Raw genomic sequence first — 25,884 nt, 5'->3', positions numbered from 1 at the left:
AGCAGTATGATTTGTCCCCCTATTTTGCACCTGGTTCCAGTGGGTGGAACTTTGGTTTCTAGTTACAGACAGACAGACAGACAGACAGACAAAAAACCTCGCTCACACAAGCCTGGGACTGCCCTGCTATAAAAGACAGCAATTACAGGAACCAAAAAGTTCTTTTCAGACCTTGGCTCTGCACCGCAGGCACTGTGCACTCGTGCCAAATATGCATTGTACTAAATATGTATTGTGTTAACATCCTGAAATATAGCCACCGCATGTGTACGAGATCAGCTCCTCCCCCATCTTCCCTCGCAATTTCGAAGGTCAATCGAGAATAGCATTTGGAAATTGCCGCCTTTGTGCCAACTCGAGGCGGACAAGGACATTCAGGAGATGGCCTGTTCTTGGCTGCTGCACCTTGTGGAACGTCCGGAGACTCTGTAGCCTGAGCACCTCTCATCTTCGCACATGGCAAGGAGTGGCAGAAAGAGGATCCTGGCTTTCACTCTCTTGGATCACACTTCTTTCCCCCCAATGATATTCTTAATAAGCTGCAACAATTTTAACATGCACAATGCAGTACACATTTAATCCCCCCCTTATTTTGTTGACTTCCTACCCCTTTTTCCATGGAGTTTTTATTTCCCCCCTTGCTGCATGCTGTCTTCTATTTGTTAAATTTACAGTGATATCTTGGTTCGCAAACTTAATCCATTCTGGAAGTCCGTTCCAAAACCAAAGCGTTCCAAAACCAAGGTGCACTTTCCCATAGAAAGTAATGCAAAATTGATTATTCCATTCCAGACTTTTAAAAACAAGCCCTAAAACAGCAATTTAACATGAATTTTACTATCTAACAACACCATTGATCCATAAAATGAAAGCAATAAACAGTGTACTGCAGTCACACAATCGGTCAATCAGTAGCTGAACTGGGTTCTGCAGTCACATACAAAAAAGAGCCGCAAAAACAGAAACGCAAAATAAATAGCAAAAACAGACAGACCTCAGTGTAACACTCAAATTGTCAGTGTAACACTCAAAACGGAAGTGTGGCACTCAAATCATCAGTGTTACACTCAAATCGGAGCACATTCGGCTTCCGAAAACAGTTCGCAAACCGGAACACTTACATCCAGGTTTGCAGTGTTTGGGTTCCAAGTTGTTTGAGTACCAAGGCATTTAAGAACCAAGGTACCACTGTAATTACTTCTGTTGCTCATAGCTCAAATCCTGCTTGCGAGTTCATCATATTATATAATATTTCTTTAAGTGGTCCAGAAAAGGCATCCATTCTTCCATAAAACACTCATCTTTAGATTCTCTCAATTTTGCTCTTAATTTTGCCAGTTCTGCACAGTCCATTATCTTGCTCATCCGTTCTTCTTTGGTGGGAACTTCTTCCACTTCTGAGCAATAAAGAATCCTAGCTGCTGTTGTTACTGCTGGGATCACACTTCTGAGGGGAAACTTACTTGCCTCCTGAGTGAAAAGCTGCAGACGTTCCAAATGCAGGCAAAGCATTGTTCATTATGCTTATTATCCCAAAAACTTGACAGTAGATGCATGAATTGCTTGTACAACCACATTTTGCTGTTTCCAGCACATGAAGACACTCTTGACAGTTTTCATAAATTCTTTTGGGAGCCAGTGTTGAAGCCAACAATGCTCTGAAGGCTGTAAACATCTGTTACATTTTAATTGCTTTACTACAGTCTCCCCCCGCTTAGTGCCCTCCAGATGTTTTAGACAACAACTTCCAGCATCCTTGAACAAGGCTATGTTGGCTGGAGATTATGGGAGTTGGAGTCCAAATCATCTGGAAAGCATGAGATCGGGGAAGGCTGTTTGAAGATATTGTTCACTCGATAATTTATATTTTTTCCCCACATGTGTTTACCTATCCCAAACATTTGGAATATGCAGAGTTGTGGATTCAAGAATCAGATAAAGTGTTGCCGTTACTTGTTGTCAGGTAATTAAGAAAGGGGACCCTGTGAGGTTGAAATCCAGCAGTGTAAACAAATGTTTGTGAGGATCCTTCCTACTTAGACCTGAGGCTGGATTGAGATAGCACATCAGAATCTGATGGACTTTTTCAAGTCCTTAAAACCACTGGCTTCCATTGAGTATGTGGTACAAGGATTTGCAAGATGACATTTAGTAGTAAAGAAACAAACACACCCAAGGAAAAGTACACAGTGGAATTCTAATAATAAATATTTGCTTTTTCCAACTGCAGATTGATTTGGAACCAGAAGGAAGAGTGTATGTCATCATAGATCTTTCAGGCTCATCAGGTGAAGGTAAGACTTTTGGGTTTCATCATATTCTGCCGTTAATAGCAGATTTATAGTGCATTATTGGACACATGATTCAGGACTCCTTCCTCCAAAGATAAGTCTCTAGGTATATGTGCCACAGGGAGCTTGAGAAAACCAGGAGCTCCCTGTGATGCGTACCTGTCTCAAACAAATATTTGCGACACCCACATGCTCTTTTAAGTGGTGATGCTGTGGAAATTCAAAATCTAAGGTTGCAATTAGAAGGTGTGTAATTCTCAAATGTATGATGAGTTCTGGCTTTGAGATGATGGAGTCTAGGATTTTTGTCATTAATCCAAACCAATTGATCACAAGTTAATTTATACTTTCTGTGCCATGACTCAGCCACACTTTGCCAGCTTGCGTGTATGCCCAGTATCTGTGAGTCTTTACTTTCATGAAGGTAATTCAAATACTCTGATTCCAGTGCACATTACGTGTGGAATGATTTTATTGTGCTGAATCCTGTGATGAACCCGAATTTTTGTTGGTGATGGCTGGTGTGCCTCTGCCTCCACCTGTTTCCACCTGCTTCATCTTGATCTACTGACAGATGAAGCAAAGTAGATTTCCTTTTGCCAGTGAGCAAAGACTTTGTCATTCCAGCAGGCCACCAGCTAGCTCACGTGACAGGGTCTTCTCTGTGTGTGTGTTATATTTCGTCTTCCTGGTTGTGCTTTTCAATGGTTTTACGTGTTGCCAGTGCTGCTTTCAATAGGGTTACTTACTTAACAGTTTTTAAAAAATATATTTATATGTAATGCATGTGTTTTAGTTATACCTGTTTTACTGGATACCCTGAGCCCCTTTGGCTCTTGCACTGGGAGAATGGTGGGGCATTACTTAATTCCTTAATTAAAGGGAGATCCAGGTATAAAATAAATCAGAGTGTCATTCAAAGTCTCTGGAAAACAAGTGGACCTTCGCCATATGGCTAAAATGCATTAAGGTTGGGGACACTGATGTTCCCAAGGAGACAGCGTGTTCCACAATATGTGAACATGTAGGGGTCCGTGACACATCGAGGATAAACAAGCCATGGTTTTCTTTCTGTTGCAATTGGATAGAACTTAATTTGTGCGGAGGTTAGGTATCTGCAACAGCAGGGGTGTGTGGAGATCCATCTAGTTTGTCGTGACTTCATGTTTGTTAAATATGTCGTGACTGTGTATTTAAATACATGTGTGATATTTTATTGGTTGCTGTATATGTTAGAAAAAGAAAGCCTAAGGATTGTGTTATACAGGAACTCGCAAGAAGAAACAATAAGAAAAGAGAAGAGAAGAAAAGAAGAAATGTATTTTCATAGGTTATATACCACATACAGTGAGGGGGGAAAGTATTTGATCCCCTGCTAAATTTGTCCGTTTACCTTCTGACGAAGAAATGACCAGTCCATAATTGTAATGGTAGGCTTATTGTAGCTGTGAGAGACAGAATAACGACAGGAAAACACCCAGAAGACAAAGTCAGAGAATCATGTGCATTATAATGAGTGAAATAAGTATTTGATCCCCTATCAACCAGCCAGATGTCAGGCTACCTGGTATCTTCACTGTATGTAACGAGCTGAGATTAGAAGCACCTGCTGTAAGGGGGATCTGTAATCCCAGTTCGTTACAGTACCTGTACAAAAACACCTTCACAGTTTACAGTTACTATTATTCAGCCTGTTGCGCTTTATGTATTGTGATAACTGTATTTGCATAGCAAGGTATTGAATTTGTTTTGTATATGCTACCTTGGCACCCATTTGAAATGTAGGGTGGCCTAAAAATACAGTGGTGCCCCGCAAGACGAATGCCTCGCAAGACTGAAAACCCGCTAGACGAAAGGGTTTTCCGTTTTGGAGGTGCTTCGCAAAACGAATTTCCTATGGGCTTGCTTCGCAAGAGGAAAATGTCTTGCGAGTTCCTGCGGTTTTTTTTTCCTCCCCCCCCCCTTTCTAAGCCGCTTATCTGCTTATCCACTAAGCCGATAAGCCGCTAAAAGCCGCTAAAAGCCGCTAATAGCGCTAATCCGCTAAGCCGTCAATGGGCTTGCTTCGCAAGACGAAAAGACCACTAGACGAAGAGACTCGCAGAATGGATTAATTTCGTCTTGTGAGGCACCACTGTATACCAAACGACAATATCCATATTCTTCTGCATGTGGACAGCAAAAAAATTCCAGATTCTCCCCGTTTCTCCCCCCCCTTTATATTTTATATTCTGTTATTAAATGCCGATATGCAATGATGTGTGTTGAGGTGAAAGACGGAATTCTTTTACTAGAAGCTTTTATATACCGCTTTTTATCATATTGAGCACAAAGCGGTATGTCGAACACAAAGCAGCTAACTTTGTGGATGCAAGGCAACATGGTATGTCCCAAACAGCTACGCCCTCTCCTTGTCTCTCAGCACCTGCCATCTGCGGCGGCTGTCTCACCCTGCCTAACGGTAGAGCCGGTCAGGCAGTATTCATTTATTAATTAAAAGAATTTGAAAACAAAACAGAGCAGGGCTTATTAGATCTAGTAACACTCCAAGTCCTTGAGTGGGAAACTGAGCTGAGCTGGTAAACCTGGATTCCGAGGTTTGTTTAGCTAGCAATTATCTGTGTGGCCTTAGGAAAAAAGCCCCCGTCGACATCTGCTTCCAATCTGCGAAAAAGAATAATGACAGAGCCTGGTTGTGAAGTGGAGGGCTTTTTTAAAAGAGAGAGAGGTATTTTGTATGCAGCTACTATTTGGATGATTAATAACGTGCACTTGCCTTTGGAATACCTTATAAAGCCCTCTCCTGACATCTCTGGGTGCTTGCCGCATCCTCCATTGATCAAGATGGCAAATGGCGAAAACTAAAACAGTTCCGAAGGTAGCTAGCTGATGCATAGACGTCCTCGCTGTTTACTACCTTGGCATGCTGAAGCGGCAAATCTATCAAGAAAGCAAGAACGAGAAAACAGGAGTATAGGAAACCATTCCAAGGGTTCCATTATCTCTTTTGGCAAGGCTGTCCCTCCTTTTGCTGCCTCCAAGCCCTGGTGTTAGCCTCCTGCTCCTATTTCATCTCACCCGTCTCCTCGTGGAAGCTGTTTTTTCCTCCGTGTGTGTATGTGCGCCCTGCTGACATTGGCTGGGCCCAGAGCAGCCTGCTTCATAATCTTCAACTCTGGTTATCACTGAGTCAGCAGTTTGGACGAGAAAGCATTTCTCTTTTCTCCTCTCTTTGATGGAAGACGATAGTCTTTCAGCAGCACGACATTCCTTCTTCTTTTGGCTCCTTTGGACGTTGGCGGCTGCCCAAGACCACATTGATTTTTCCATAGTAAGCAGCCTTTTTCTCTTTGGTATTCATTCTTTCTAGAAAAGTGTGCATCCACAGTCTCCCTCCCCCCGCTTCTGCTCTCAGAGCAGTGCCCTTTGTGCATGAAACATACTCTGCTTGGTCCTCCTTGCAGTAGACGCATTGAAATTAATGGTCATAACTAAATTGGAGTAGACACATTGAAATCAAAGGCCATAAGTAAGTTTGTCTACTATTTGCAACAGGTCTACTCTGAGTCCTTTGGAATTCCCTCCCCTTGGATACAAGGCAGGCACCTACTGAAAGCCTTCCTCTTAAAGCAAGCTGTTTATTTATTTATTTATTTATTTATTTAGTTAGTTAGTTAGTTATTTATATCCCGCCCTTCCCAGCCAAAGCCGGGCTCAGAGCGGCTAACAACAGTAAAATAATACAGCATTCTAAAATCAGTTCATTCTAAAATCAGTTTAAATCAAATTGATGGCAACCATTGTGCTAGAGTTCTGTGAAGAATTACCAAAGGAGGGGGTCAGGCTGTGCCTTGGCCAAAGGCCTGGTGGAACAGCTCTGTCTTGCAGGCCCTGCGGAAAGATGTCAAGTCCCGCAGGGCCCTAGTCTCTTGTGACAGAGCGTTCCACCAGATCGGAGCAACAGCTGAAAAAGTCCTGGCTCTGGTTGAGGCCAGCCTAACTTCTCTGTGGCCCGGGACCTCCAAGGTGTTTTTGTTCAAAGACCCCACGGTCCTCCGTAGGACATACCAGGAGAGGTAGTCCCGAGATCTTTCCCAGTCTGCATTCGTATTTGAATTGCTTTAAATGTGTTTTCTATTGGTTCCTCAGTTGTTGTTTGCCACCTTTCGCTCCTTGGTGGTGGTGATGGTGGGAGGTAAGGTGGAATATAAATTTAATTAATATATAAGAAAATAAAATAAGGCAGCTCCATATAACGACATGCATCTGGACTGAAGATGCTCTCTGATATTGCTTAGCAAGGCTAATGTCACATGGAAGATGGCGCAAGCTTGTTTTTCTCATCAGCATCCAGCCCTGATGAGTGTCTAACCAGCTCCTGACATGACTGTACAAAAATCCAGCCTTTCTGGGATTTGATGTTGCAATAAATTAATAAAATAACAACTGGAAATCAAACCAGAATTATCTTTTTTAAATATATTTCCAAGACAACAATCTGGATTTACATAACAAATAATTAAGACAAGAGGTGAGACACAACATAACCAGACACTGGAAAGACATTTCAGGCAGAAATTGGTTCAAAATGGCTTGGGAAACAGCCCTCCTTGAGAGATTAACAAATAAACTGCAGTTGACACATGGGCAGATCAAGAAAGATGACTGTGGTTTAATTTCATAGCATATGCCAGTATTCCAGAAAATGAGCAATCCCCCCATCAGCGTTTGGCTCAATCTGGTTGATATAAATGTAAATTTAAACATAAATTATTATCTTTGCTTTGAACCCCACCTCCCACATTCATCAATATATGAACACCTTACATTGTTACATTGGTACCATAAGAGGGGAAAAATACTATTGTTGTTGTTGTTGTTGTTGTTGTTTAGTCGTTTAGTCGTGTCCGACTCTTCGTGACCCCATGGACCAGAGAACACCAGGCACTCCTGTCCTCCACTGCCCCCCGCAGCTTGGTCAGACTCATGCTGCTAACCTCGAAAACACTATCCAACCATCTCGTCCTCTGTCGCCCCCTTCTCCTTGTGCCCTCCATCTTTCCCAACATCAGGGTCTTCTCCAGGGAGTCTTCTCTTCTCATGAGGTGGCCAAAGTACTGGAGCCTCAGCTTCACAATCTGTCCTTCCAGTGAGCACTCAGGGCTGATTTCCTTCAGAATGGAGAGGTTTGATCTTCTTGCAGTCCATGGGACTCTCAAGAGTCTCCTCCAGCACCATAATTCAAAAGCATCAATTCTTCGGCGATCAGCCTTCTTTATGGTCCAGCTCTCACTTCCATACATCACTACTGGGAAAACCTTAGCTTTAACTATACGGACCTTTGTTGGCAAGGTGATGTCTCTACTTCTCAAGATGCTGTCTAGGCCTGTCATTGCCCTTCTCCCAAGAAGCAGGCGTCTTTTAATTTCGTGGCTGCTGTCACCATACTTAATCTAAGCACAACCCAAAGGGCTCCTGATTAGGCGTTTAGCTGTGCACTGTTGAATGTTATCTGTTAACTCTGTTCTATCCTGCTTCTCCTCTGTTTCTGTATTTGTTTAAACCAGTTCACGAACCAAGAACTTATACATTGACCTCTAATAATGAACCGTATGCTGTAGATATCACTGCAAACTTATTGTGCTATTTTTGTGATATGCAAATGATGTGAGAAGACTTGGGTCTATTTATCTGTTTCGTTGCTTATTCCTATTATCCTTGTTTAGAAAACCCAGTAAAAAGTTCTTACCTCCTCTAGACCTCCTTTAGGAAGGAGTTTGCCTCTGACTACAAGTTCATGTTGTGTATAGCAACACTCTCTAATAATTCATAAGTAGCTTTTGCAGCTACAACCTGCTTGTCTGTTTCCCTGGGAAAGTGCACTTGATGCAAACTTTACACCAGCAGGTGACTCATTCCTTTTGTTTGGGGGGGGGGGAGGTGCCATAATGTTCTTCCATGTTTGGTCGAAAGGCTAGAGAATGATTCACAGTTGCACCCTCCTTCTCCATATTTCCTTTTGCCATGTCTCCTGGAACCACGAAGTCTTTTTTGCATCAAGGCAAGGTGATTAATTATGTTTGTCTGGTTGCCTGCACTTAACTGAAAATACAGGTTTGGATTTCGGCACAGGAGTGGGAAGATTAAGCTTCAGCAAAATATCACAGCTCATACATGTAGGTGGGATATGTATGTGTCACCAGGAGCAGCACACTGAAATCTTTTGGTTTCCAAGGGAAGTTACTGTATTTACTCTAATCTAATGTGCCCTCGTATCTAATGCACAGGGATGCGGGTGGCGCTGTGGGTTAAACCACAGAGCCTAGGACTTGCCGATCAGAAGGTCGGCGGTTCGAATCCCCGCGACGGGGTGAGCTCCCGTTACTCGGTCCCTGCTCCTGCCAACCTAGCAGTTTGAAAGCACGTCAAAGTGCAAGTAGATAAATAGGTACCGCTCCAGCGGGAAGGTAAATGGCGTTTCTGTGCGCTGCTCTGGTTCGCCAGAAGTGGCTTAAGTCAAGCTGGCCACATGACCCGGAAGCTGTACATCGGCTCCCTCGGCCAATAAAGCGAGATGAGCACCACAACACCAGAGTCGGTCACGACTGGACCTAATTGTCAGGGGTCCCTTAACCTTTACCTTTATCTAATGCACACCCTAATTTTCACGTTCTGATTTGGCCAGAAAAGGTGTGCATTACATTCAAGTAAATATGGCAACTCTTTATTGGAAGAAATGAGGCTGCTCAGTAGTGCCAGGAGTACTGAGCACAGCAACACTTCCCAGTGGATCTTGCCCCTATGAGGCAGTTGTGGGGCCTGAAGGTCTCCGCCTCTCTTCAGCTGTCTAAGCCTCCCCTTTTCCTGGGCCCTTCCCAAGCAATCTGAGACTCCACCGGCACACTTGTCTTTCCTCCTCCCTCTTCATACCTCTTCTGGTTCTGGGAGAAGCAAACTTGTGGTATAAAATTTCTCATCAAGACAATGGAAAAGGGGGTGTGTGTCCTGTAGTATTAAGAGTGATGTTACCCACACGTTTGTGCGATCAGAACAAAATGATAATTTAATAATAATAATAATATAATAATTTTTTATTTATACCCCGCCCTCCCCAGCCAAGGCCGGGCTCAGAGCGGCTTACAAGCAGTAATAAAAACAAGATGAATGATTACAAACTTAAAAACAAAAATAAAATACAACATTAAAATAATGGAACATTAAAATATTAAAATGTAGCCTCATCGCAGGAGGAGAAGGAAAAGAAAAAGAGAGAGAGAGAGAGAGAGAGAGAGGGAGAGAGAGAGAGAGATAGAGAGAGGGAGGGAATCAAATTGGCTCCAAGCCAAAGGCCAGGCGGAACAACTCTGTCTTACAGGCCCTGCGGAAAGAAATCAGATCCTGCAGGGCCCTGGTCTCATGAGGCAGAGCGTTCCACCAGGCCGGAGCCAGAGTTGAAAAGGCCCTGGCTCTGGTCGAAGTCAATCTAACTTCCTAATTTGTACTAGGCTGATACAAACGTGGGCAATCCTAGAAATAGCCCCCAAGTGTGGTTGTGTAGTGGGTCCAGCTTTTGTGATCATGTGCACCCACCTATCCCCATGAGAAATGTAACCAAAGCATATATGGACACAGCTTGCACATTACAATCTCCCTGTTCTTTTCTGGAATAGAAAAAAGGAGGCTGCCTTAGGCCATGCCAGACTCTGTGTTCATTTAGCCCAGTATGGTCTATTCTGACTGGCAGTGACTCTCCAAATGCAGCTCTTTCTCACCACCTGCTACCTGATCTCCCCCCCTTTTTTTCTTCTTCTTTCACCTGGAGTTTCCAGGGGTTGCATTTGGGACCTTCTTTCCTCCCTGATATGAGAAATGGTCCCTCATAATACAATATCTTTATGCAGTTGTCAGTGTGTGTGTGTGTGTATATAAATTTTAATGTGCATTTTGTTCAGTGACTGTAACCTTCTTGGTAGGCTCCACAATAATTTTGCTGGCACCAAATGAGACTTTCCGTGATCTGAATACTGTTATAAACTGGCCAGCTGCCTTTGACTTAGGCAGCCTGGAGGTATAGTTGTATGAATGGCTCCATCTGTCTGTATTCTCATCAGGCTATTTCTCTGGCCCCTCTCCAGTAGCCATTGCCATTTCCACTCATGACCCACAGAAAATTAATCAGATTTCCCCATCTGAGCTCAGCGCTAGGATTATTTGAGTCTGAAAATGTTGCAGAGTAATATATCCAGATTTCAAAATTTGGATCTAAGATGCAAATATCTATTGCAGATTTGCCTGCCTAGCCAGCACACAGTGCAACAAGCCAGTCTCTTGGTGCCCTCCATGTCCTGCGGACTACAACTCCCATCATACCTGAAAATTGATCGTGGTGGTTGGGGCTGATGAGAGCTGTAGTCTAACAACATTTGGAAAGTGCCACGTTGACTAGCTTTCTCCCTGATATGCTTGCTTTTCCATACCTGGAGATAGATTTCATTACATGGAAGAGCATTTCAACACATGCACTTTCTACCATGTAGTTACTGTGCATTCCAGAAAGGATTATTTCATCATTAGAATTGTAGCATTGGAAGGGACCCTGAGGGTCATCTAGTCAAAGGGACAGCAATACAAGAATCTTAACTAGATCATTCAAGACAGATGGCCATCCAGCCTCTGCTTAAAAATCTCCAAGGAAGGAGAGTCCACCAGCTCTCATGGGAGTCTGTCTGCTGTTGAACAGCTCTTGCTGTCAGAAAGTTCTTCCTGATGTTTAGACAGAATCATCTTTCTTGTAAGTTGAAGCCATCGGTTCGGGTCCTACCCTCCAGAGCCAGAGAAAACAACCTCTTGATCATCTTGGTCGCCCTCATCTTCACATGTTCCAGTTTGTCAATATTGTTCCTAAATTGTGGTGCCCAGAACTTGACACAGTACTCCAGGTGGGGTCTGACCAAAGGCATAAAAGAATGGTACTATTAGAAGCCAAATGGGGACCAAGTAGGACCAAGACAGCCAAATGAAGACACAGTTCACTGTCATCAATTGTTCAGTATCACATTTGTAAGTGTGTGTTCCGGAAGTTCTTTATGGGTTTGTGTGTATTTTATACAGACACAGGTTGTTCTGTCCCAACTGCTTTCATTTTATCATGGTTGACCTGACAACCCTTTATTATTGTGGATTGATTGGTTGTTCCCAAGTAGACCATCTAATCCTGTTTATACCAGCTCTCCACAGAAAAATAAAAAATCTCCCTCTGGCCTTGTTTTCTGCTTATCTGAGTTGCAGCCTGGAAGGTCTGGCCTTGGATTATATTTTCACCTAATCCATACCATCTATTTCGTTTCCTGCCAGATCCAAACATCCATTAATCCTTCCATATCGAAGGATTCGATCATCTTCATCTATAAGTTGTTTGTTCTTTAAGTTGTGGTCCACTTACTAAAGTTTCTGATTGGCAGGGGAGTGTGAATTGGTATGAATGTTAGGTGGTATGGAAGAAATGAATGCCCACAAGGCAAATATTTCAAAACCAGTTGTGGACTTACTGTCCTATTGGTGCTTGAGGCACCCAGGGGAAGCAGGCAGAGTGCAGGTCAAGCAGGGAGCATTCAGCACCTTGGACAGCTCAGAGAGGTCCTGCTAAGAGGAGTTGTCTCTGCAGGGAGCTAGAGGCAATTGAAACTTTGTGTAGGTTGACCCAGGTGTGGGTCACCTCCCTGGAAGTGCTAGCAGGCTAGTTGAAGGACCCTCATTTTGTAGCCTTTGATTTCTACAAGGCTCAGGGAGGCAGAGGTATTGCTGGGAACTTTTTCTTTAAGTCAGAGGATGGTGGCAGGGCTGTGTTCTCTGGCCAGCAGGGCCCTGAATAAAATATTGGTGGTTTTCCCTGCAAGGAAACAGCCTGGACCTTGGCCTCATCTGCATCTTTAGCTGGGTACTGCTTCTTGCAAACAAATGAAACAAAACTCATTTTATTTCTTATTTTTTTTATCATGAAAAGCAGGAGTTGTGCAAACACTGGGTGGTTTAATTTAATTCAGACACATCTGGAGGGAAGGTGAAAAAAGGAATGCAGAGGCATAACACCACCAGTTAAAAATACAAAACACATTCCTGTAGGTGAGTGATCATAAACAAGTGGATTTGAGAAGGATGTTAGGGGATCAGCCAGTCAAAAGTTAAGCATTTTTAAAAGTCTGCTCATTTCCTGATGGGAGAGATTTAGGCAAGCGCTTATCAGTTCTACTGTTAAAATAAGTGAGCTTGAAAGCACAGCACAGAGTTGCGATGGGAGAGAAAGAGGTCATGCATTTCTCTTCTATCATAACTTTTCGGTGCTTTCAAGCTTGATTTGTAAATTGAAATTTGCAGTGCCATTTCTCCAGTTGCAAAGGGAGCTCCCCTTAAATGGTGTCTGGGCAGTTGGGCAGGGATTATCTTAGTTGCCGCAGCATTGACTCCCTTGTCCTTAAAAAAATAAATAAATGTTGTTGTGCTTTTTGCATGGAGGGTTTGCTTCTGCCACAGATGGACAGCCCTTCTCCTCCCTATATTTTCCTTCCCGCCAAATGCCCTGGATGCAGTGTTGGAAGGGGGATTTTGGAAATAGCAGCTGCTGCAAAAATCACAGTATCCCCTAGTGGCAGAATGCCTTGGTTTTAGTAAGGATGTGGTGATGGCTTTCTTTTTCAAGGGGTAGGCTTCAAATGCAAACTCCCCCCAACTCAAAGAGGCTGCTTCCTTTCTGAGTCAGGGCCAGAGCCCTTTTGAGGCAAGTGAATAATTCACACACACACACACACACACACACACACGACAGAGAGAGAGAGAGAGCGCAAGTGAGAGAGAGCGCAAGTGAGAGAGAGCTCTTTTGTGCTCTAATAATAATAATAATAATAATAATAATAATAATAATAATTTTACTTATACCCCGCCCTCCCCAGCCAAGACTGGGCTCAGGGAGGCTAACACGAAATATAAAACAATTGATTGAAATACAGCTTAAAAAACAACATTAAAATACAACATTAAAACATTAAAATGCAGCCTCATTTCAATGGAAACTCAATCAAAAACTTTTTTGGGGATAAAAACGTCAAGTCTTCACTGTCTCTGATGAAGACTGTCTCTTTTTCTGCTATGCCCGTTTTGAGTTGGACTTGATTCAGTTCCTTAAAATAATATATATATATATTTATTTTGGTTATTTGATCGAGTTGTACACATCGTGAAACTCTAAAAATTGGGCTATTATGCTGTCCACACTGCCATCTCATCAAAATAAAAAACGCCTGCTCTTCAGTGGCGGAAGATTCCCATCTTAAGTAGGAGAGCTAATTGAAGGTTTTTCAAGTATGTGACTGGAATGCTCAAAACCCAACCAAAATCAGTTTTGCAGTGAGCAGGACAAGTTGCACATACAAGTTTCATTACAGGGGAATGGACTAGATGACGCTGAATGGACCCTGACCCCAGTGGTCAGGGATGATGGGAGTTGAAGTCCCAAAACATCTGGAGGGCCGAGACAGACCATTGGTCCATCTAGCTCAGTGGTTCTCAACCTGTGGGTTCCCAGATGTTGTTGGACTACAACTCCCATCATCCCTAAGCTCTGGTCTTGCTAGCTAGGGGTGATGGGAATTGTAGTTCAATAACATCTGGGGACCTACAGGTTGAGAAAGGCTGATTTAGCTCAATATTGTCTACTCTGACTGGCAGTGGCTCTCCTGGGCTTCAGGCGGGGTCTCTCCAAGCCCTACCCGCAGATGTTATGGACATTTTCCATGAAAAGCAGTTTTTTAAAGAACTCAGCTTATTGTTTATCTTTCTTGCTCACCGTAAGGTTCCAGTTGAAGCAATAAGATATACAATTATAAAACAAATAAAACAGCCATAAAATAAGAAAGTGAAACTAATTAAAAACAATTACACACATATAAAAAGAGTTACAAAAAATCTAAAAGCAAGAATGTTACTTGCCCCAAAGTGGAAAGAAGCAGAAGTCCCAGAAAAAGAAGAATGGATACAAAAATGTATGGAATATGCAGAAATGACGAAACTTACCGGAAGAATAAGAAATCAAGGTAACAAACGTTTTATAAAAGAATGGAAATGGTTTATTGAATATTTACAGATAATTTGTAAACAGATAAAAACATTAGCAGGATTAATGTAATAACCTGCAGTTTAATAAGAGTATATATTTACAGTAGATAAATAAATGAGCAAGTTAAATGAACTTGGATATGCAGAAGACACTAAGAAATTAATTTAAGGAATTGCAGAAAGGGGTGGAAGGAAGTAAAAATTTGGAAACGTTAAATTGATTGTAAAACTAACGAAATCTATAAATTTGAAAAATGATAATAAAGAAATCTAAAAGCACCCAAAAGCCCATAAAACAACTCAAAACAAGTACGTGTAAAGCCATCATAATTAAAACACTGTAGATCTTTAAAAACCTGTATAGGTAACCAAATTTTGTGTCTGTGTCGGCTTCCTGCTATGAGGATGCTTTTAAAAATTGCAGCATAATCTGATACATATTTATTCAGAAATAAGCTTTGCTGTGGTCTAGTAAGTGTGTGTAAACTTCCTCTTTTTTTGGCAGATCAATTTCTGGGATGGCTCAGGAACAATAATAATATAACTTTGTGGTGTTGTGGTTAGAATTTTGGACTAGTACAAGTGAATTCGGGACGCGGGTGGCGCTGTGGGTAAAAGCCTCAGCGCCTAGGACTTGCCGATCGAAAGGTCGGCGGTTCGAATCCCCGCGGCGGGGTGCGCTCCCGCTGCTCGGTCCCAGCGCCTGCCAACCTAGCAGTTCGAAAGCACCCCCGGGTGCAAGTAGATAAATAGGGACCGCTTACCAGCGGGAAGGTAAACGGCGTTTGCCAGAGCAGCGATGTCACGCTGGCCACGTGACCCGGAAGTGTCTCCGGACAGCGCTGGCCCCTGGCCTCTTAAGTGAGATGGGCGCACAACCCCAGAGTCTGTCAAGACTGGCCCGTACAGGCAGGGGTACCTTTACCTTTACCTTTTACAAGTGAATTCAGGGCTCAGATGCCGAACTCAGCTGCAATCTCACTGGATGACCTTGGGCCAGTCATTATGTCTTTGCCTAGCCCACCTCACAGGGTCGTGGTGGTGATAAAATGGAGGTGGGCAAGGGGAGAGCCACCTATATTGCCTTGAGCTCCTTGTAGAAAAAAGTGGGCTACAAATGTAGGAAATAAGCACAATACATATATTTCTTGTGGTGGAATTGTCTCCGAAATGAAGCTTCTTTTGCCCATGTGATGGATTTCTCTCTAGCCCGAGCGTTGCTTTGTGGTTTTTGGACCATTTTATTAGATTCCAATAACAATTAAAACAATTTAACCCGTAACGACAGATAACTCTAAAGCTCAGAAAGTCTTAGCACAGGTAAGCCTTTAAAAGGCTTTTGGCCGCCTTCCTTATTATTTTCCATTCAGCTGTGGCAGAGAGCAGCCTTTGTTTGCAAAATCTGGAATGAATTAGTGTGCTGTGATTACTTGCAGGCCTCCAGCTTAACGAAGAAAAATAAGGTTCAGGGCAATATACCCATGCAATATTGCAATAAAACACAGGTGGTTTCCATTTTCTGATCCGTCCCCAATTCCCTTTGCTATGGGAGACAATGGCAGAGCTCAAGAGTAATTGCAACAAGAGCAAGACCTTGGCTGCTCCAATTTCTTACCGTTACCTTTTAATGGCCAAGGTCTAGTTGCAGCAGGAATCTGTCGGATGGATGGCTTGTGGGCTTCTGTTTCCTGTTTTATAGATGGAAACATATTGATTGCAATGCCAAGCAAGTATGGTTCATTTTGAATCATTGAGACAAATCATATAATGAGTCCACTTAGTAAACTAAAATGAGCTTGACTGAAACTCGCTTTTATGCTAAGCTGGAACATTAATCCATCTAACCCAGGCTGGTCTGGTCTGGCTCTCAGTTGGACTGCAGGGTTCTTTCCCAGCCTGGCTACTTTGAGATGCCCAGTGGTGGAAAACCTCTTCTTTTTGAGGGCTGCCTGTCAGGGCCAGAGGTGATAGATCCAGTGACAATGCAGCTCTTCTGATAAAGTGGGATCTGTGACTCAGGAAAGCTTATGCCATGATAAACATGTGCAAGTCAGGCTCCAATAATTGGCATTGCCCTCTAGCAAGCATGACAACTGTGCAGCCTCTTCCAGCTTTGAAGCTACAGAGATGGGCAGATTTCCTCCTAGAAGGATATAGAGATTCCCACCTCTACAGTTGGGGATGATGCCTGTGGATTGTTTGGCTAAGGCTAACATTGAAGACAGCAGTCACGAAATTAAAAGACGCCTGCTTCTTGGGAGAAAAGCAATGACAAACCTAGTCAGCATCTTAAAAAGCAGAGACATCACCTTGCCAACAAAGGTCTGTATAGTTAAAGTCATGGCTTTCCCAGTAGTGATGTATGGAAGTGAGAGCTGGACCATAAAGAAGGCTGATCGCCGAAGAATTGATGCTTTTGAATTATGGGGCTGGAGGAGACTCTTGAGAGTCCCATGGACTGCAAAAAGATCAAACGTATCGATTCTTAAGGAAATCAGCCCTGAGTGCTCACTGGAAGGACAGATCCTGAAGCTGAGACTCCAATACTATGGCCACCTCATGAGAAGAGAAGACTCCCTGGAAAAGACCCTGATGTTGGGAAAGACGGAGGGCAAAAGGAGAAGGGGACGACAGAGGACGAGATGGCTGGACAGTGTTCTTGATGCTACCAGCATGAGTTTGACCAAACTGCGGGAGGCAGTGGAAGACCGGAGTGCCTGGCGTGCTCTGTTCCATGGGGTCACGAAGAGTCGGACACGCCTAAACGCCTAAACAACAACAACAACATTGAAGAGCTAAGGTGTTTGGGGCGCTTTGACCACCATAGGGCCAAACAGGTAAACCACTTACCCTCTAGCCACCCCCCTTCCTGGTATTTTCTGCTCCGGAGCAAGTACCATGAGTGAGTTTTAGAAGGCATCTCTCCATCCATCCACCCTTTGGGAAACGCAATTCTTGAGTACCATTGGCAGAAATTTCTCAGGATGCTCAGCCCAGTATGCTCTCCTCTCCAATAGGCTTCTCTGTAGGAAAGGCAGATGGGGCTTGCCCCGATGAAGATGGATAAGTGGGGCTGTGAGCCAGCAACTGCAATTCTGACTAGTAAAAAATTGTAAGCCCTTGCTATATTTCCTTTACATCCTATAGGACTTAGTCTATTACAACATAAACAGCAGACCTCTGGCAAGTGTGGATACTGAAGGAATTTTAGAAGCAGCAACAATTCTTTCTTTGGAAGGGGATGCTGATATGTCACAGGTGTGCGCAAAGGCCTTAATTTTAAGAGCAGCATGCCGGAATCTGTATCCACTGGGCCCTCCCTGAATGACCACCCCACTCCACAAAAAAGCTCTCATCAGTGGTATAGCATGGGTTGGCAGCGCCCAGGGCAAGGCAAGTATCCTTGGCACTGCCTACTGATAGCCTGGCGACCTACTCGAGTGGCAGCGGCAATGCCATTTGAACGTCGAGCGTGGCAGAGACTGGAACAGGGGATTGGTTGAGAGTGGGTATCTTTTGTGCAGAAGGTGCCCTAGCAACCGGCCATTGCCAAAATCTGCTCCTCACTCTGCCTGTGGGAACAGTGGGAGATTTTCTATGTTGGGAGGGCACACTATTTAAAAAATATTATTATTATTACTACTTCCTTTTCCCCCTTTTGAACTTTTGCACCCCTTCGAATTTTGCACTCCGGGCAACCTCCCCTGTGGCCCTACCTATGCCATGCCACTACAATAACCTCTTTATACACAAGGCACTCTCCCTTTGCACCGGAGAACCTTTTCCTAAACATCTGCTGTATATGGGGAAATTTCTTTTTCTGGAAATTTTATTTCTTTGAATGTGTATGCAGTAAGAAAAACAATTAATTCCCACTCCGCAGCCCGAAGAATGGCTGGTGACCAAACATTCTCCGCCGAAGCAGCCTTGTAAATGGGAGCAAAGAATTTATTTGCCCGCTAGATAACATGCAGTAGCTGAGGGTCACCTTTCCCATTGACCCTTGAATAAGGATGATAGCCTGCTGCTCTGCTTCAGAGCCTGTCTTGTCATCAGCATCCTTGATAGGCTCATCCTTTCCCACTCTTGCCTGTTGATGGCCGCAGCCTTCAGAATCCCAGGGACCCATTGCCTCTCTGTCTTCCTCTCCTCTCCTGGTTACCACAACAGGCCCAGAATGGAGCCTTGGCTCTTTCAGTCCCATGAATCTTTGCCCTTTCCTATTGTTGACCCTGTTGACCCTTGACCCTGGCCTGATAACTGATAGATAGCCACTGCATCATCTTGCCCAGGGGTTGTCAACCTGTGGGTGTCTCAGGACTCTAGGTGGGCGGTAGGGGGTTCTGCGTCACAAACTGAATCCCCCTTCCATCGAGAACTGGTGGGCGGTAAGGAAATTTTACCATCAAGAAAGATGCTTTAGTGAGCGGTAGGTATAAAAAGGTTGACTATCTTGCCCATCAGTAAACTAGCAGCTATATCCTGCACTAACCAGAGTTTCCAGGCCAGGGTCAAGAGTAGCCCCACATAGAAAACATGGCAGCAATTCAGTCTCAAGGTTATCAATGCTTGGACTTCAGCGGTCAAGTGATCCCAATATGGCCATGGTTCACATACCAGACAAATCAGTGAAAGAACACTCCTGACCTTTTTATTACATGCTAATAACTTTCTGCTATTGTATCAGCCATGTTGGAAGTCTTTTAGCAGGCAGAAAGTCAGTATATCAACAGTTTATTTTTTTTTTTTTTTATAATAATTTTTATTAATTTCCACACATATAATAAAGAACAATGTAAAACAGTATCACATCATACTCATCGGTTCTTACCCTTCTTTCTTTGACTTCCCCATACCTCCCCATCCCTGCATCCTTGTTTAATAATTCTTTAGCAACCCTTGAGTCCATTATCTTAGTTCCCTTTCATAAAAATTTCTTAAGTTTTTTTGTTTACTGCTGCAATTCTTTACTTCTTACCCCCTGACATCCTAACATTCCTCAATTTTGCAATTATTTTTAAGATATATTTTGAAGTTCTTCCAGTCCTCTTCCACTGTCTCTTTCCCCTGGTCCCGGATTCTGCCCGTCATCTCGGCGAGTCCCATAAAGTCAATCACCTTTGTTTGCCATTCTTCCAGAGTAGGTAGTTCTTGCGTCTTCCAATACTTTGCCAGTAGAATTCTTGCTGCTGTAGTGGCATACATAAAGAAAGTCCTATCCTTCCTTGACACCACTTGGCCCACCATGCCCAAGAGGAAAGCCTCTGGTTTCTTAGGAAAAGTCCACTTAAGGACCTTCTTAATTTCATTATAGATCATTTCCCAGAAAGCTTTAACCTTTGGGCAGGTCCACCAAAGGTGGTAGAAAGTGCCTTCAGTCTCATTACATTTCCAACACTTATTATTAGGCAAATGATAAATTTTTGCAAGCTTGACTGGGGTCATGTACCATCGGTAGATCATTTTCATAATATTTTCTCTTAATGCATTACATGCAGTAAATTTAATACCGGTGGTCCATAACTGTTCCCAGTCAGCAAACATAATATCATGACCGATATCTTGTGCCCATTTAATCATAGCTGATTTCACCGTTTCATCCTGTGTATTCCATTTTAGCAACAAGTTATACATTTTTGATAAGTTCTTAGTATTGGATTCCAACAGTTCTGTTTCTAATTTTGACTTCTCTTTCTGAAATCCTATTTTCCTGTCCTGTTTAAATGTCTCATTTATCTGATGGTAATGCAACCAATCTCGAACCTTAGGCTTTAGTTTCTCATAACTCTGAAGTTTCACCCTTTCGCCATCATATTCTAAAATCTCATGATATTTTGGCCATTTAGAATCCATATTAAGCTTTTTTACTTCCCTAGCTTCCATTGGTGACACCCACCTAGGGGTTTTACTTTCCAGCAAATCTTTGTATCTAATCCAAACGTTATACAATGCTTTCCTTACAATATGGTTTTTAAAACTTTTATACACCTTTACCTTGTCGTACCATAAGTATGCATGCCAACCAAAACTATTGTCATACCCTTCCAGGTCCAAAATGTCAGTGTTCTCAAGAAGTAGCCAGTGTTTCAACCAGCAGAAAGCTGCTGATTCATAATAAAGTCTTAAGTCCGGCAGGGCAAACCCCCCTCTATCCTTTGCATCAGTTAAAATCTTAAATTTAATTCTGGGCTTTTTGCCCTGCCAGACAAATTTTGATATATCTTTCTGCCACTTCTTGAAACATTCCATCCTGTCCACAATCTGCAGCGTCTGGAATAAAAACAACATTCTAGGCAATACATTCATCTTAATAGTAGCGATTCGGCCTAACAAGGAAAGTTTCAACCTTGACCATATTTCCAAATCCTTTTTAACTTCTGACCAACATTTTTCATAATTGTCCTTAAATAAGTTCACGTTCTTGGATGTTAAGTTTACCCCCAGGTATTTTACCCTTTTTGTTATTTCCAAGCCTGTTTCATTCTGAAAACTCTCTCTTTCTTCCATTGTTAAATTTTTTTGCAACACTTTCGTTTTTTGTCTATTCAATTTAAAACCTGCTACTCGACCAAATATATCAATTAATTCTAATACTCTTTTGGTACTGGTGTCTGGCTGTTGCAAAGTCAATACTAGATCATCTGCGAATGCTCTTAATTTATAATGTCTAACTCCGACCTGAACTCCTTTAACCAACTGGTCCTTTCTGATCATGTTTAACAATACCTCCAGGACTGATATAAAAAGCAAAGGGGATATTGGGCAACCCTGTCGTGTACCTTTTTCTATAGGTATTTCTTCTGTTACCACATTATTTACAATTAATTTGGCCTTTTGTTGAGAATATATTGCACCTATACCGTTTTCAAAACCTTGGCCTACCCCCATCCCTTGGAGATTCTTTTTCATAAAAGTCCAACAAATATTGTCAAAGGCTTTCTCTGCATCCACAAAAATCAAAACTGCTTTCCTATTAATGTCAACGTCCAACAGCTCCAAAATATCTATAATGTTTCTCACATTGTCTGACATATGTCTACCTGGGAGAAAGCCTGTTTGGTCCTTATGAATCTCTTCTGCTAAAACTCTTTTCAATCTTTTTGCCAAAATGTCTGCAAAAATTTTGTAATCCACATTGAGTAAGGATATAGGGCGGTAGTTTTTAACCTGGTTCTTCTCAGTCTCTGTTTTCGGTATAAGTGAAATGAAAGCCTCTTTCCACGATTCAGGTGCCTTTTTCCCCTTCAAAATTTCATTGCAAACTTCCTTCAATGGTTGTGTCAGCCATTCTTTCAACATTTTGTAGTATTTGGCCGTCAGGCCATCTGGTCCTGGTGATTTTCCCAATTTCATATTTTGAATGGCACCCTCTATTTCTTGTTCTGTTATTTCCTCATTTAAGATCCTTTTACTTTGTTCTGAGATTTTTGGTAAACCGTATTTTCTGATGAATTCTTCTATTTCTTGCTCGTTAATTGACCCTTGTGCATACAATTTCTTAAAGAAGCTTTGAAAACAATTGTTGATCTCATTGGGTTTATGGATAATTTTTCCATCCATTTCTAAACTTGTTACAGTATTCATTTTCTGCCTTTTTTTCAATTGCCATGACAGAAGTTTCCCACATTTATCCGCTGATTCAAAAGTTCTTTGTCTCATTTGCCTTATCTTCCATTCTATTTGTTGGTTCATAAGCTCCATGTACTGCATCTGATAGAACTTTATTTCTCTCAAGATCTCATGGGATTTTGGTTTAGACCTCAACTTCTTCTCTCCTTCTTTTATTTTTTCTAAAATTTTTTCCTTCTTCTCATTTTGTTGCTTCCTCTTAATAGAATTTTGTATCCATGTATTTAATGAGTTCGCCTTAAACTGTTGATATATATAAAATTCAACAAAAAACAGTATATCAACAGTTTAAGGCGAACTCATTAAATACATGGATAACAGGGGGACGCAGGTGGCGCTGTGGGTTAAAGCCTCAGCGCCTAGGACTTGCCGATCGAAAGGTCGGCGGTTCGAATCCCCGCGGCGGGGTGCGCTCCCGCTGCTCGGTCCCAGCGCCTGCCAACCTAGCAGTTCGAAAGCACCTCCGGGTGCAAGTAGATAAATAGGGACCGCTTACCAGCGGGAAGGTAAACGGCGTTTCCGTGTGCGGCTCTGGCTCGCCAGAGCAGCGATGTCACGCTGGCCACGTGACCCGGAAGTGTCTCCGGACAGCGCTGGCCCCTGGCCTCTTAAGTGAGATGGGCGCACAACCCCAGAGTCTGTCAAGACTGGCCCGTACGGGCAGGGGTACCTTTACCTTTAACAGGGATTATTTGCTCGAGCACTGCAAAACCTAGTGCCTATTGAAAATGCTGGTCTTTGTAGGGGAAAAATGCAAAGCAAAATTTCCTTGCATCCTAAAGCCTCATTTTTCAAATATGTTTTTTTTTAAAAGTCATGTTTTAGAATTAGAGCTAGAGATTCTGAATCCACTCCCTTCTCTCCCTGTTTTTCATCACAGTCGCCTTCCAACAACTCAAAAGCCTCCCCAGACAGAAGTGTAACTGCGATAAAGAGGTGGGCTGTTTTTATAGGTGCGATATCCTGTCAGACAAACAGAAGGTCACATCGGAACTCAAGTACTGCTGCTAAGTAATTTTACCCCTGAATGCGTTTGGAGATCTGCCAGACCAGCTCACCTTCCCATCTATTATCGCACCAACATGCCTTGTGAGAAATCCTGATTTACATTTATAAAAACTTACAAGGCAAGATAGAATATAGGGAAAGTGGATCAGTGTAATACGGCTTGTTGCTAGGGATGGGGTGGAAGAATCCAATTCAGCATACATTTAAAGGAAAACCCACAAGAACCCAGCCACCCTTTGAAATCCACGCTCCTCCGTATTTTGCAATTCAGTTCTCTAGCCGAGTAATGTGTAGAAAAAATACATGCACTAGGGTAAAGTGCATAAAATGTGTATACACACACACACACAAACAAAATATATAACAAAATATATAAGGGGATGTTGCAGAAATGTTTATATTAGGCAAAATTGCATGCACACATGGATAAATTTGCACTAAAATGCTGGTGAGGACTTAAAAGAAACAAACAAATAAATAATAAACTGGTATAGAAACATGGAGAACTCAACTTAAGGCTAGAAAAAGGAGAATCCGAGAGATACCAACAGTATTCATTCATCTGTGTTTAGCCCAGGAACAGGGAACATGTGGTTCTCTAGCCGCTGCTTGACTCCAACCCCCATCAGTCCTAGTGGTCAGGGTTAATAGGAGTTGTAGTCCAATAACGTCTGGCAGGTCACCAGTTCCCTATCCCTGAATTTTCATTCTGTTCACTTTTCTGCTTTTAACTGTTTTTACCCTCAGGGATTACTGTTAGGACAAAGAGCAGCAACGGTACCTGAAGGGTTTGTGGCTTACTTCAATAAAGGGTAGAAAAGGTCAGAGTGCAGATTTCATAATGGAATTTGAAAAGTATATGCATGGGCAGTTGATGATGTTGTTTACGCTACTTACTGGTCGGGGACAAAATCCATATAGTGAAGTCTTTTTCCTTTTAGAGAACTCTGCAGAAATGTTTATTTGAAAGGCTAAAAGAAGAACTTCCCTTAAAAAGAAAATCAGCAAGAGAACCAATTTTAGGTGCTTGATAGCCTTAAAGCCCAAGGGAAGATGTCACAGGGTTAACTCCTCCCATGATGCTTTTTCAGGTGATGAAACACAGGCAGCTGGGGAGACTGCAGAGTGCTGGAAAAGTGTTGTTTGGAAAGAAAAACACATGCTAGCTTTCACCATCCAGCAAGAAGAGGCTAAGATCAGCCCTGTACTGCTGAAATTATAAAGTGCCCTGCAAATGAGGAAGAAAAACCAAAGTCCTTTTTCACAAGGATAGAAAATTTCCCCAAACTGGAGAACAGGTTTCATCACAGATATGCACACACCCTTTTGGGCAAGGGAGAATCTGTGTTTAAAATAAGTAAATAAAGCAGGCAGCTAGTATTCAGTGATGGCTGAGCGTCCTCAGTCTTTATTACCTTACTTGTGGGGTGCCCTCTTAGTTCCCTCCTTGACTGTTTTTGTATTTCCCTCCTTGAGTATTTTTGTACTTCCCCAGGATGGCCAAACCTCCCCCCTCTTTCTCAGTGGCCCCATTTCGCGTACACTCATTGAGTTCAGCTTTACAGGCAGGGGTATACATAATACATTGTGTGCGCTAGGCTGGGAATAAGTCCCATTGGGTTTAAATTTTGTACATTCTTACAACCTTACAAAACTTCCAGCCTTTCCTCCCTTGTACTCAAGGCATATGCATGCATAGGTAACTTCAAAGTTGATGCCATCAAGTGCTCAGGAATTTTGGAGCAAGGGGATAGAAAAGAAGAAGAAGAAGAAGAAGAAGAAGAAGAAGAAGAAGAAGAAGAAGAAGAAGAGTAGTTTGGATTTGATATCCTGCTTTATCACTACTCAAAGGAGTCTCAAAGCGGCTAACATTCTCCTTTCCCTTCCTCTCCCACAACAAACACTCTGTGAGGTGAGTGAGGCTGAGGACTTCAGAGAAGTGTGACTGGCCCAAGGTCACCCAGCAGCTGCATGTGGAGGAGCGGAGACGCGAACCCGGTTCCCCAGATTACAAGTCCACTGCTCTTAACCACTACACAACACCAGAGCCTCCAGTGGTCTCTCTGGGCCACAGATTGAGTTCTGGAAAGCAGGACGTCGCCAAAACCTACTGAACCAAGCCCATCCGAAATGTGCGGATTATAATTCTGACACCCCTTCTTGAGAGCTGGTATAAGGATTACAGAGACACCACATGTGAAAACGCTTTGGACGCTCTCAAGCATTCTCACTATGGGCTAAATAATACTGTTTATTCTTGCTACATTTTGATGAGCCACCCAATCAGACTTTAAATGTGATGTTCTGCAGACTTTGTGCACATGCAAAAAAGAAAAAAAGAAAAAAAGAGAGTTCTGACAACGCATAGCCATTTACCCTGTCTGTTCCCCAAATTACTCATTAACTGTACAGAGGCTGTATTTTGAGATGTAATTGATTAACTGTCTTAATGGGTTTGCATCATTTGAAAAACAACCCTAAAACCAGGAAGGGGTGTGTGGGGAGCATAAAATTGCTCCAAGTAATTTTCCAGACCTTTGTCGCTGCAGCAGTTGATACCCACGCTTACGGTGTAATGGAGAGTCTGAATTTTCATCCTATACTGCTGTTATGGCAGCGACTAACAGACTGGGTGATAGGCAGTTGAGCGTTGGCCTCGGGCATGGAAAGCTGGCTCTGGCATTTGAGTTCTGCCGTGATGTCAGCACAGTTTGAAATGCATGGATTCCATCATAGATTAGCACAGCCTGCTCTCCAAATTATAAAGTCCTTTGAGTTCAGGGTTTTTCTTTAGTTATAGTTGACAGCAGAGAAGCAAACTCACTTGGCCAGTCTTCTTCTTCTTCTT

At 42.7% G+C, this 25,884-nt stretch overlaps 1 protein-coding gene across 1 annotated transcript in view; it reads left to right on the top strand.

The window, feature by feature from the left end:
- The window catches only part of PRKCE (protein kinase C epsilon), a 333,254-nt gene that overhangs the window by 136,056 nt on the left and 171,314 nt on the right, over positions 1-25,884 (top strand). The window contains exon 2 of the mRNA XM_079968627.1: positions 2,231-2,294. Within this exon, the coding sequence (XP_079824753.1) occupies positions 2,231-2,294 (64 nt within the window). The remainder of the gene's footprint in view (positions 1-2,230; positions 2,295-25,884) is intronic.

The sequence above is a fragment of the Podarcis cretensis genome, assembly GCF_951804945.1.
Source record: "Podarcis cretensis genome assembly, chromosome: 3".
Lineage (NCBI taxonomy): Eukaryota > Metazoa > Chordata > Lepidosauria > Squamata > Lacertidae > Podarcis > Podarcis cretensis.
This window is presented reverse-complemented; position numbering and strand designations above follow the sequence as displayed.